The following is a 13,503-nucleotide window of genomic DNA, read 5'->3' as shown; positions in this document are numbered from 1 at the left end:
GCATGACTCACTCAATTGGCACTCTTTCAGTTTTTAATGTTTTTGTCCAAATTGAGAAGTCATAAGTCAGCTAAACTAAAAATAAGAACTGTTATTTTACAGATCATAATGTGGTTTGGGTAATTTCTAGTATGACTGATATTTTCATCATTTATGATACCATCATCTATTTTTATTTTAAGAACGACTTTTGACGCGTAAAATCTGATAACCGCTTGACAAGATCATTAGAATGATCCATAATGCCCAACCACACTTTCAATGTGAAATGTTAGTGAGAACTTTGCTAGATCTTGTACACTTTATTTCTAGGAAAACTAGTTAGCGAAAAATTATCAAATTTGAATTTACACGACTTCAATTTCAACTTAAAAACAGAAAAGATGTACAATTTATCCGTTACAATGTCAGAAATTTTTTATGATGATGTGTGCGAGTGAGTACTTGTAATTGCAGTGGGAAAAGCAGTGTGGAAAATGGATGGTATTTATAATAAATTCAACATAATACAGTAAGCAACAGTTTCATATATTAGTACCAAAGTGAGGATCAACTGAGCGGAGCAACTGCGCCATAGTTTGAAGATGATCAAGAATATTTGGTGAAGCTAAGTATACTTCTCTCGATAAAAACAAGGAACTTGAGAAATCACCAATTTTGGTAAACAGTTCTTTAACATTTTCGAGGTTATGCGCTCGATCTGTTTGATTTGGAGGAGAATGAGTGGTCAAATTATTAACGTTTTCTTCTGGTTCCATTTGAGGCTGCATTTTATTTAAAATATTGATCAAACATTTTAACACACACAACAGTAACAAATTTGCGTCTTCAGAATAGGGATTGTAGATGTAGTAATACATTGTAGCTTCAAATAGCTCGTAAATGTGACTCAACCAACCACTTTCATCGTCAGAATTGCAAATTGTGAGTAACTTTCTGATACAAATATGTGCTTGCAATTTGAATATCTGAGCCATGAATTTGTGAATCAAGAGCACAGATTCGGTTCGTTTTTCAAATTTAGACTTTTCCTCATTACTCGAGTGATTGTTTCCGCCTGTCTGATCAAATACAAACTTTATTTGTTGACGTAAAAAAGTGTCAAAATGTTGTCCGTCCAGCTTTATTTTTTTCTTTATAGAGTGACTAATAAATTTATACCAGGTGGTTAAAGCATGAAGGTATAACTCAATCGAATCTTCCGTCGAAAACTCCAATTGAAGAAAAGATGAAAGGAACATATTATCCATCATAATAAAAAAGATAATTGGAAAATCACTCGGAAGAGGCTTCAGTTGCTCTATCTTAATAGATTCCACGATCAGTAGAATCATTGGGAATAGAAGGTCAAAAAATGGCCACGAAGAGCGATACAATTGAGATCTGTCATCAGAATAATAACAGCTTGCAGTAGTGGCAATGAAACTCAGGTACGCTTGTTTTAGTCTCGAATCAGGAATCTCCTCTAAGAGGTCAATCATCGTATACTTAAGCAGATTTAAATGATCATTGTCTCTGTTTAATAAATACTCCATTCCGCTTTCAAGTAAACTGCCGCTGCCGCACGAATCAACCATCAGTGCATTAAGAGACGAATCATTTTGTTGATCAATTTGCGCTACATAGTCTTGAAAGAACTTCAGAACATTGTTGAAATGAGAGGAAAAATTTGCATAAATGTAGTATTCGGTAATTGTTGATGAATTACTAGCCTTCAAAAGATTACGGAAGCCTTTGAAACTGAAAGGAAGTTCTGTTTTGTTACAAGTATAAACCAAGTTTGTTATGGTGCCCGCACTTTGAATAAAATATGCAATCATTTCTTCATTATAGTCAGAGGAAGAAAGGTAATAACTAAATGTCCCGGGAGGGTATTCAGAAACAGGTAATTTCATGCCTCCGGAGAAGCTTATGGCGTCTCTGTTGAAAAGTTTTGGTAAATTTAACTGAAATTCTGAAAGAAACAGAAAATCACCATTGCCAACATGATCTTTGAGAAAATCACGGATATTGCTTTCAAGTTTCATCATTGACTCGTGATATGGGCTCCTCACAGGTGAACTTTCTGAAAACTTGGGTAAATTTTGTAAAGCAATATCTTCATTTTTATTAACATCAAAACTTTCAACAACAAAAATAAGTCGAACTGTTGCTCTGGTCATTGCTATGAACAATTCAGCAATTTCGAACAAGCGATGACATCGCGGAGACAGTAAAATGATAACAGTACGAAATTCACACCCGTCAATGTTTCTGCCATCAGTAAAAAGTATTTTCCAAGGATTTATGTCCCCGTTTGCCGCTGAATGATTAATGATGTTAGAATAAAGAATTCCTCTGTCATTCAAGCCTTTCTCAATTTCCCGCAAATCTTTATGGCATATGAAGGTCGCAACCATGATTTTCCCAATATTGCTTGAGCTTTTGACAATCTTCTCTAAAGAGATGGGACAAAACGACTTTGGTTCGTTTATTATGATTATTTCTGGCTTGGTACCACACAAATTGTGCTTGGGTTTACATTGGTAAAAAATTTTGCTGAGAAATTTGAGTCGGAAAAGGTCACAAAAATATGTTAACTCAACAGTAGAGCGCAAAGATGCTGTTAAGCAACACGTTTCAGCTTCAACGGGTACTTGTGCTGACAACTCAGACGAAAAGAGGACAAAATTCAAATGATGTGTTCGCAAAAAAAACATAAATTTCATCGTTCTTACCTCATCCATCAAAAGTAGATCTATACAAGAAAAATTATATAAGTCAGTTGCTGATTTAGGTAAAATCAAATCATCCGACTCTAACTGCAGAAATTTGAAATGAAAACTCGAATATCCCATACTTCCATCGCACACTTTGATTTTCATTTCAGAGCTCTTTTCCAAAATTTTCTTGATGTACATGAGAAGCATTGTTTTTCCTGACCCTTTTGGTCCAACAACATTAAGTTGCAACAACTCAGTGAAAGCTCTTCTATTTGTGCTACAGAAAAAATTCAAAACTTTCACAATGACACTGATTTGCTCTTTAGTCCATAAAATGACTTTAACTTTGTTACCCGAGCTTTTTTCTAGACTATTTTCATATGCTTGTTTTGCTTCCTCAGATAAATCTTCTTTAAACATTGCTTCCTTAAGTTTTTCAGCCTGCTTTTCAGTTTTGTTCATCGATTGCAACTCTCCAGAAACCAATTTCTCATGAATCAGCTGGCGGGCATCTTCCATTGAAGTTAGAGCTACCAATCGGGCAACAAAAATGTCCAATTGCTCTGAAAAATTGCTTGTTGAGGGAAGCTTGTCTAACTTTTCCCAAAAAGTTCTATGAAAATTTTGTTCCGTCAGATCGCTCTTCTCGAATACTAACACTTTGTTTCGGGGACAGTTCGAAAACCAAAAATTGTTCTTTTCGGCTTGTGATAGCCACTTTGCTTTCGAGTCATTTTTAACATTGCAAATGACACCGTGTATCGGCAGATCATGTGTAGGTTTTGAGAACAACGTTGAGAGACAGTGAACAAATCTGTAGTGTTTTTGCATATCCTGTTTGATACTTTTTTCGTTCAGTCCGTTTCTACCTTGAGCGTTTTTGACGTTGAAAATAAACACGCCTTTCTCAGGGTGAACAAGTATTGTATCGATTTCAACGTGAAGTTCGTGGGGTTGATGACAAAAAAGTTCTGTTCCGTTTACATTTGGGAAAACCAGAAGACCACATTGGTCACTTTTAAGTTCCATTAACCTACGGTAAACCAACAGTTCACCCTTTTCACCGATAATTGAAGCTTTGAAGTACGACTCAAGTGCTTTGGTCATTTGGTCTCCAGTTAAAAAAATTTTTGGAATTCTTGCTTCGGGTACGGATATAACATTACCAGGTGGTTTCCAGTCGGGGTATTGCGTTTTAGCAAATCTGAGAATACTTTCAGTATCTTGGAAAGGTCTAAGTGCACCTCCTGGTGTGAGGATTTCGTAGGAGTTTAGCTCCTTCTCTAACGAATGCTGCATTTCTTGACCCGAGTTATCCATCATGCAACTTTCCTGGTAATTATAAAAAGCCACCAATGATTTGGTTGATTTTCTAACAAAACACAAGGTTCATTCAGAAATTTAGTAAGCTTGAAAAGCACACCTTTTTACTTTTCATACGAATTTTTGTTCAGGTTTCTAGAACTACCCAGAATGAACTAAACCGTATTCTTTACGCTCACTGAGTTTGAAAGGCGAAAAAAAACAGATAAGTTTTTCCCTGCAATGATACAAGAGCATACTTGATTTTAAAGATTTCCCGGTAATCAAAAAAGGATCATATAAAGTCTTACATGATTTAATTGGTTTCATGCAAGGACCATAGATAATTTGCCGGTAACCATAAAAACTGTCATACGGTTTCCTCGATTCCATAGATCTTTCATCAATAAAAAACCTGGGTTTTCCTAAGTTGATAAGCATTTTTCAGTATTGTGTCCTAGAAATTGTTCTCAGACCATTTATAAATTCCTTGGTATCAAGCGACGATTAATTTTGATTTCCTTGACTGAAATATGTATTCCGAATAGAAAAACAACACTTGTTTGATTATGCAGATTTTTATTTGGAAAATAAGGCGGTCTTTGCTAATTCAGATTTGAAAGCTGCAATTATATACAATTCTTTTTGCTTTTTGCGACTGCAATTCTTTTTTACGATGAGCGAGTATACGTTAAATGACAATTTAGTTGAAGTTTGTATCGTTTGACTGTATTATAAACGGAATCGACTTATTGACTTATTTTTTCTCTCATATTAAAAGCAAGAGTTTTTTGGTAATGAGTTTGAAGTATTTTATTTTGGTGACATTACTCATTAATTTTTTTTTGGAAAGGGGTATTGCACATCCTATTCCCGCGCAATTGAAATGTAAACTAGTGAAGACCATCAATAACCAATTTTTCTGACCTTTTCAAACTATTTTATGTTTAAAGATAGTTTATCGTTTAATTTGGTTTCTTTATTTGGACTTTTAACAACAAAAATTAACAGTTCAAAAATTAAAATTGACATCTAATCATTTTCAAGTTCTTACAAAACAAATTGTAACAGACATTCACTCACTTTATTGAATATGAACTTGTCTAGACATCTAAAACTTAAAAATACTGGCATTCTTTTATCATGAACAAATCAACTCTTACAAAATTATTACTCTAATGAAACCACTAAAATGAAACTTTGTTAGCAACTATAAACAATATGGGAGAAGGATTGTACAAAACCATGGATTTTGAAGACAAATAGAAAATGTTTCATTAGAATTTCCGAGTAATTTTTATTGAAAGGGGATTAAGGAAGCAAAGAAAGAAACAAAGCGAGAATAGGAGGTTAATCTTGTACTCAATTACTTAAAATTTTTTCAACTGGTTTACCATTACAAAAGTAACTGCAAACTATAAATGATATCGTTTTGGCCGGCATAATACTTTTCGTTACCTTAGCTGCAGAAAAATTGTTTCAGATTAGTAATTTTTGTACTCAGATTTTGATTACAAAAATGTTTAATTGCTTTACTATTCGTTACGTAGCTCCTTGAAATAATAATCGTCTTTGGTCTCTTAGAAATGGGGAGGAGGGGATTTTTTAGGTTCTGGGCTCTGAATTGTTTGTTTGTGGTCTTCACGATCAAAATTCTTGTAAAAGAAATGAAGTTGAAAAGTTTGAAAAAAATTAACCCGTTTTATTTACATGGCTGTCTGAATTCCAGGAGATTTTAAATTTTCATATAGAAGTTACCATAAGATCAATAAGATTTCATTGCAGTTAACTAAAAAAATCAATAGCTTTTGTTCAAATTAGTGTTTAGAAAAAAACCTTCGTAAAATCTTTAATCAGCTAGATCTAGCGCCGAAATAAAATGAAATAGGAGATTCTATGAAAAAATTCGTTAAGAAAATGGCTTAAAACTTGCCGTAATTGGCTTTCTGTGAAAAATAAGGTTAACTGCGCAGTGGTTGAGCTTACTTTTTATTGCCAAATTATCTTGAACAAAACAACAAAAAAATTCTATTGTTCCTGGCAAATTTTCGTCAGGTTAATACTAACAACAAAAAATTTAATTCAAACATTATAAACGTTTTTGATTTAGAAAATAGTTTAATTGTTGACGTACCTTTTTCTTATCAGACCAAACATTAAAGTCAGAGTGAGAAAGAATGATTTCTGAAAATGGCTTTTTGTCTGAAAAAATTTTCAGATAGCAATAAAAGTTTTCATGCGCTTGAATTGCGTCATTATGACGCAAATATCTTATGTTCACATATCGAGTTTCTCGGTAACAAATCAGCTAATTTTCAATAACTTTAGATAAACTCTTCATGAATAGAGTGTTTAGGAAAAAAATATAAGACTTAATAAGCTAGATCTAGCGCTGAAACAAAATCTTTGAAAAAATTGGTAGGCGAAGTGCTTAAAATTGGCTTTATTTGGTTTAATGTAAAAATTTTAATTAAATGCACAGCAATAGAGTTTTTTTTATTGCTTATTAATAGGTCCTTAAAAAACTTCAGACAGCAATAAAAATTTTTACGCGCTTGAATTGCGTCATTATGGTGTGAATATTTTATGTTAGTTTTATCAGCCCCTCGGCTATACCAAATCAGCTGATTTTCAAAAACTTCAGCTCAATTGTTCACGAAAATAGAGAGCAAAAGCTATTTTTAATAGAGTTAATATAAAATTTCTTCCAAATAAAGCCAAAACAAATACATGTTGTTGTCTAAAGCTGATCTAAATGGCTATTTTTACAGCCGTATAGAAAAAAATCTGACGTCAAAAAAAGAATATATTTTTTTACAAAACACAAAAGTGAAAACAAAAGATATAACGAGAAAACGTTCTGACTCGAAAGTTACCCATTTTTAAGCTGCATGAAAGTTTTTATCAAAGGCTGCGTGAAATGCCTATCATCATATACAAACCGAAGTATAAAAGAGTACACAAGCTATTTTTAAAAAAATATATTGTGCCTGGGTTTTGTTAAAGTGGTGTCCGATGCTGTGAAAACAAACTTATTACAATTTGTTTTTCGAAATCTGTCCTAATGGTTTCTGAATAGAAGGTATATGCTAAATTGTTTGAATGGAACCAAGTCCCCGCAGTAGTCAAGAAGGTTATTTTTCGTCTCACTGATGGAAAGGAAAATGTTCAAGACCATTCTTTATCATCACTAATTTTACACTCTGTTTTAAAATTTTTTTAAACTGTCAAGTAAAAAAATGAATTGTAACTTACTATTATCGATAAGATTTAGAAAGAAGAATATCTAAAATTTTACTCTGTTTTTAGAGATTATAAAATTGATGATTCAAGACTGTTTTTTCTTAACTGCAAAAAGCCGTGAAACTGTCAAATTTAGCGATTTATTCCTTTGCAAGTAGTTTTAAAGAAACATCGAATGTTGAAATTTTGTGTGATCATCCAAATTTTTTGAGGCTAGTTTTAGTCTCAACGTGGACCAAGTCAATCGTGGACCAAGTTTTAGTCTCATCGTGGACCAAGTTTTAGTCTCATCGTGGACATCGATTTTTTGAAATTTTGTGTGATTATCCAAACTTTTTGAGGCTAGTTTTAGTCTCATCGTGGACCAAGATTCCTTTCATAGCCTTAGCAAAATAGTTTGACTTGTGGGCGCTGTCTGTTTCAAAAACCATTTGTTTTTTTTTCAGTCTCTTTTCATTCCCGTGTCAATTACAGATGTCAGTTCCTGTCAAGATTCGTTTATTGAGAGATGTTTTCAGAGAGAATCTCATGATTTTTAAAGCAATGACAACGTTTTTTTTAAAAAAATGTTTTTGAGTTCTAAAAAATTGTGTTTCATTAGTTGGTACTTCTTGAGTATTATGACTAGAAAAATTTAATCAAAGGTCCTGTTGAAATCTATACAGCATAGGGGAAGATCTCTAAGAAATGTCTTCTGAACAAAGTGTTTTTAAAATTGCTTTCCAATTTCCCAGATAATTAAAGTTAAAAATGTTCATTTTTAGAGGAATCTCATTTAAAAAGTTCTCAACTTCTTTCCATCACACGGTATTAAAATACAGAATGATGTTTTAACTAAAAAAACAGATGATGGTTTAAGGCTAGTATAGACTGTGAGTGGAATTATGGCTACATGTGTTATGATATATAAATATATGAGTCCCGATTCAACAGTAAAAATTTCTGCACTTGTAGCAGCGGGTACAAGTAATACATTAATTAAAACAAATACATTATTAAGCCATGGTTATGGTGCCGAAGAGAAGGAAGATAAGTATAGCTGCATCACAGATCAACAGAGTTGCCACTACGCGGATCATTATAACTGCTTAGCAGATAGGGTTTCACCTAAGTTTCTCCATAAATATAACCGCTTGAGAAAAGATGAGCCTCGTTACACTAGCCAAGGGTAGACCCACTTGACAGATGAATATATCAATAAAAAGACTAGCTCTTTAAACAAAAAGGTTAGAGGTGATTTAAATAATCTATATAAAAATAATGCAAAATTCAGAGATGAACTATAAATTTTGTTAGAAATAAAGCTGGATTGAGTACAGAACAGATTTTATTTGAAAAGATTTAAATATAATACTCTTAATAAGTTGGGCGTGGAAAATTTAAATAAGTTTGTTCAGTCTAAAGATAATACTAGAATTTTAACTGAAATTTTGGCCCGTTATAAATAATGGTTATAGAATGTTTAGAGTGTAACTTTAAATGCGGAACTCCTTTTACTTTAGCTTTTCATTATAAAATAGAACATCAGGATAAAAGCATGTGGAGATAAGGGCATGTGAAAATTAACATCATAAGCGCATGTGGAGATGAATTATAGAGTGTTATTTGTATCAGTGGAACTGTTTCAAGAATTTCTAGTTCTAGGTTTGAGTCTAGTTCTATTTTCAATTCTAATTCTAGTTTCATTTGTAGTCCCATTTTTAATACTAGTTCTTTTTCCAATTCAAATTCTAATTCTAGTTCTATTTCCAATTCTAATTCTAATTTTGATTCCAATTCCAAACCTAGTTCTAGTTCTAGCTCTAACCCCAACCCCACATATAATTTTACTAAACCCATGGTCAAATTTGATATAACCATTAAAAGTTGTAATAATTGTAAGGTTTTAAAACAAATAACATCTTTTAAAAAAAAGAAATCAAAATGTAAAGAAAGTAATTCAAGTAAGGTTAGTTGTGAATATTGTGCTTCTATTACTACCTTTAGTGGGTTAAAAGGTCATATAAAAAAATTTCATGCAGAAGAAGTTATACCTAGAGGTGTTTATTCTGCTAATGAAATAAAACCTGTTAGTGAAATTATTAGGTCAAAGTTCTTGGAAGACAAAATTATTTCTACTTTTGAATCTAATTCTGCTTTAGCTTCAAAAGATAAATGTAACTTCTTCGAAGATAAATCAAATTCAATGGATAAGTCTAACTTCTTTGAGGATCAGGGAACCTTCTCTGCAGATAACCCCGTTGAAACCAATTATTATGAATATTATCTTATTTTTTCCAAATTAATAGCCCAAGGTATAGATATAGATTAAATTTTAGAAGAATAGTAAAGCTATTAGCTAAATTTATTTACAAATTAATAGTTTAACTATTAGCCAAATTTATTCCCATATTATTAGCCAAACGTATTAGCTAATTTTATTTCCAGATTATTAGCTAAATTATTAGCCAAATTTTTTCCATATTACTAGCCAAAGGTATTAGCCTATTTTATTTCCATTTTATTAGCCAAGAGTATTAGCCAAAATTGTTTCCATATTATTAGTCAAAGGTATTAGCCAAACTTATTTCCGTATTTTTAGTCAAAAGTAATAGCCAAATTTATTTCCAAATTGTTAGCCAAATTGTTAGCCAAATTTATTTCAATAATATTAGCCGAGGGTATTAGCCAAATTATTAGCCAAAAGTACAGATATATTATTTTTTTTTTAAAAAATCAATGAAATGCGCATAACTTGCACAATGCACTTAACTTCAGGCAGGGATTCATGCGGGAGTGCGCGGCCATGCGGGTGTGCAGATCATTTGGGTTATAAGGCTCTCACTGGCTTTTGTGTAGCCTAAGCCTAAGACTAGTTCGATTTTGGAGTTTTTGAGTTACTAAAAAAATTCGAGCAAAAAATTTTTATTCAGTAGAGGGATATTAATATTAGGTGATATCATTAATAATTTATCAGTTGTAAGGATATCAAGATTATTGTATTAGTAGTAAGGATAACAACATTAATATTATATACAATTCTCAATAACAATCTCTTTTTATCATTTATGAAAACTGTAATTCTGTAGTGCACTCAGATTGTAGCTGACTAAACTTCTTGAGCTCTGCTATGAACACTGTTTGAAAAATTCTTGCTAACTAGCAGAGTTCTGCTTTTGTTGGTTTTTTACTTTCGTCATGTATACAGTTTTTCATCAAATGATGAGAATTGTTTTAAATTTTTTGCTTGTTTTGGAGAAGAATTTTTGAGTGCTATTTGTATCAGTGGATTGTTTCAAGGATCAGGGGATCTGTTTCAAAATGTTCTAGTTCTGGGTTTGAGTCTAGCTTTTTTTCCAATTCTAATTCTATTTCCAATTCCAGGCCTATTTCCAATACTAGTTCTATTTCCAGTTCTAGTTCTAATTCTAGTTCTATTTCCAATTCTAATTTTTTAAATTTCCAATTCCAAATCTAGTTCTAGTTCTAGCTCTAATCTCAACCCCACAAATTTTTTTACTAACGCCAATCTCAACTTTGATATAACAAAAAAAAGGTTAGGTGTGAATATTGTTCTTCCATTATTAGCTTTAGTGGGTTAAAGGGTCAGAAAAAAGCTTTTATAAAGAACAAGTTTTACCTGGAGGTGTTTATTCTGATAATGAAATGAAACCTGTTAGTGAAATTATTAGGTCAAACTTCTTGGAAGATAAAATTAATTCTACTTTTGAATCTAATTCTGCTTTAGCTTCAATAGATAAGTGTAATTTCTTCGAAGATAAATGAAACTCAATGGATAAGTCTAACTTCTTTGAGGATCAGGGAACCTTCTTTGCAGATGATCCCGTTGAACCCAATTATTATGAATATTGTCGTATAGTTTCCAAATTAATAGCCCAAGGTATAGATATAGATAAAATATTAGAAGAATAGATTAGTAAGGCTATCAGCTAAATTTTATTCCATATTATTAGCTTAATTTTTAGCCAAATTTATTTCCGTATTATTGGCCAAAGGTATTAGCCAATTTTATTTCCGTATTATTAGCCAAATTATTAGCCAAATTTATTTCCATATTATTAGCCAAAGGTATTAGCCGATTTTATTTCCATATTATTAGCCAAGAGTATTAGCCAAATTTATTTCCATATTATTAGCCAAAGGTATTAGACAAAATTATTTCCGTACTTTTAGCCAAGAGTATTAGCCAAATTTATTTCCAAATTATTAGCCAAAAGTACTACCCAAATTTTTTTCAATAATATTAGACGAAGGTATTAGCCAAATTTTTAGCCAAAAGAACAGAAATATTATTCCATTTAAAAAATCGAAATATTGCGCAAAACTTGCACAATGCACAAAATTTTAGGCAGGGGTTCATGCAGAAGTGTGCAACCATGCGGGCGTGCGGATCATGCGGGTTAGAAGGCTCTTACTGGCGTTTGTGTAGCCTAAGTCTAAGACTGGTTCGACTTGGAGTTATTGAGTTACTAACAAATTTTGAGCAAAAAATTTTTATTCAGTAGAGGGATAGTAATTTTAGGGGATATCATTACTAATTTATCAGTAGTAAGGTTATCAATATTAATGTAATAGTAGTAAGGATAGCAAAATTAATATGAAATATAATTCTCAATAACAATCTCTTTTTATCATTTATGAAATTTGTAATTCTGTAGTGCACCTAGATTGTAGCCGACCAAACTTCTTAAGTTCTGCTATGAACATTGTTTGAAATATTTTTGCTAACTAGTAGAGTTCTGCTTTTGTTTGTTTGTTTGTTTCGTCACGTATCCAGTTTTTCATCAAATGATGAGATCTGTTTAAAATTTTTTGCTTGTTTTTGTAATGAAGTGAAAGTCATGATGAATAGCCAAGAAGTGCCGTGGAGAATGAAGATCCTCTCATGCAGAATTATTATAGAACAGTCTTTCTTCTACACATGTCTGATAACTTAAAATTAGTTATCCTTTCCCAAGGAATTATCTGTTTTAAAGTAAAATAATAATTAAATTCTTTTATTAAATTACATAATCTGTATGTCTTATTTAAATTAAATAAAAAATGTAATAATCACTTAACTTACGAGCTAATATTTAAAAGTGTCGTATTTTCGAAATTTTCACTCGTTTGATATCATTCTGCTAACGGTGATGGTCATTTCTGTTAATAGTGGCGGTCATATTAGGCTGAAATGCACTTTTCTTTTTCATCATTTAATGAAGTGTTTTTAGACTGTTCAAAGTGTGCATGCATTGTGCTGTAGTGGCGGCTATATTTATCAAAGATTTTCATTAAGAGTTCAGTAAGCTTAAAAAGTTCAAGCTTACTTTTAAAAATTTTTATATTAAAAAATGTTTAGGCATTCTGTAGTTGCACCCTCCCCCACTGTTATCCATTTAGATCGGTCAAGCAATATTGCCGTAGCGTGGTAAAGGCGAGTCAACTTTTTGAACAAGACTTCTAAATACTAGGCTAAAAAAAGTACACAGGTACATAGAATCACTTAGTTAAACATCATAGATCAATTGTCTCAATGGGTAAAGCTGAAAATTTGTTTCTTATTATCTAATTCTGAGCAATTTTGAGTGATTTTTTGTTGATCCGTTTTATTGAAAAATAGAAAAAAATTTTGCGAGACGGTTAGCCTGATTTATTTCAGTGTATAGTTTGGTATATTAGATACGAAATTAGGCTTTAAATCAACTTTGAAAACTTTTAGATATTTGCGTATGCAATTCAAAAATTATACTGTCTATATGCTTTTTTGTACTCAAAATTGTGCGCGTATTTTATATATATATATATATATATATATATATATATATATATATATATATATAGTGCTGGATATAGTAATGGATAAAACAAGGATTTCAGTTACCAGTACAATTCGGTCCATTTTGACATATGTGGATAGCGTATGGAGAAATGGACCAAATTGGCTGGTGGCTGGAATTCCTGTTTAATCCACTACTAATAGCAACCGTCGGTAATATGCCTTCGCTATAGAAAACTTTTGGTTCGGACGTTTCTACGCTTTTGTTCCAAAAACTATTTCGCTTTCAAACGATTCATTCACGTCTTCGATTGTTACGTTACATAAGTTGCTTCTATTCTGAAATTATGGTCTCTTGCTAAAACTTAGGCAATTGTAACTTTAAAAAAGCAGAAGTGTAATATAGCTTATTGGGTTAATGCGTTGAGGCATATTTTGTTTCGTCTCCCATTTTTGCACCACCCACGTACAAATTACTCACTAATTACGTCAGTTTAT

General features: G+C 31.9%; 1 protein-coding gene across 1 annotated transcript; it reads right to left on the bottom strand.

Annotated features, from left to right (window-relative positions):
* Positions 1 to 321: 321 nt before the first annotated feature.
* LOC142351063 (uncharacterized) lies at positions 322 to 6,270 on the bottom strand. Its single transcript, XM_075403141.1, has 2 exons — positions 6,139 to 6,270; positions 322 to 4,034 (listed from the first exon to the last, which is right to left on the bottom strand). The coding sequence occupies exon 2, from the start codon at positions 4,023 to 4,025 to the stop codon at positions 525 to 527; it is 3,501 nt and encodes a 1,166-aa protein (XP_075259256.1). The 5' UTR covers positions 4,026 to 4,034; positions 6,139 to 6,270; the 3' UTR covers positions 322 to 524.
* Between the last annotated feature and the right edge of the window lie 7,233 nt (positions 6,271 to 13,503).

Source organism: Convolutriloba macropyga, chromosome 12 (assembly GCF_964194025.1).
Source record: "Convolutriloba macropyga chromosome 12, txConMacr16.3, whole genome shotgun sequence".
NCBI classification, from domain to species: Eukaryota; Metazoa; Xenacoelomorpha; order Acoela; family Convolutidae; genus Convolutriloba; species Convolutriloba macropyga.
The sequence above is the reverse complement of the archived record's forward strand: the minus strand, read 5'-3'. Positions and strand labels throughout refer to the sequence as shown.

Bases quoted from the DNA above. Each gene is read 5' to 3' on its own strand.
- LOC142351063 (XM_075403141.1), bottom strand. From the start codon at position 4,025: ATGATGGATAACTCGGGTCAAGAAATGCAGCATTCGTTAGAGAAGGAG.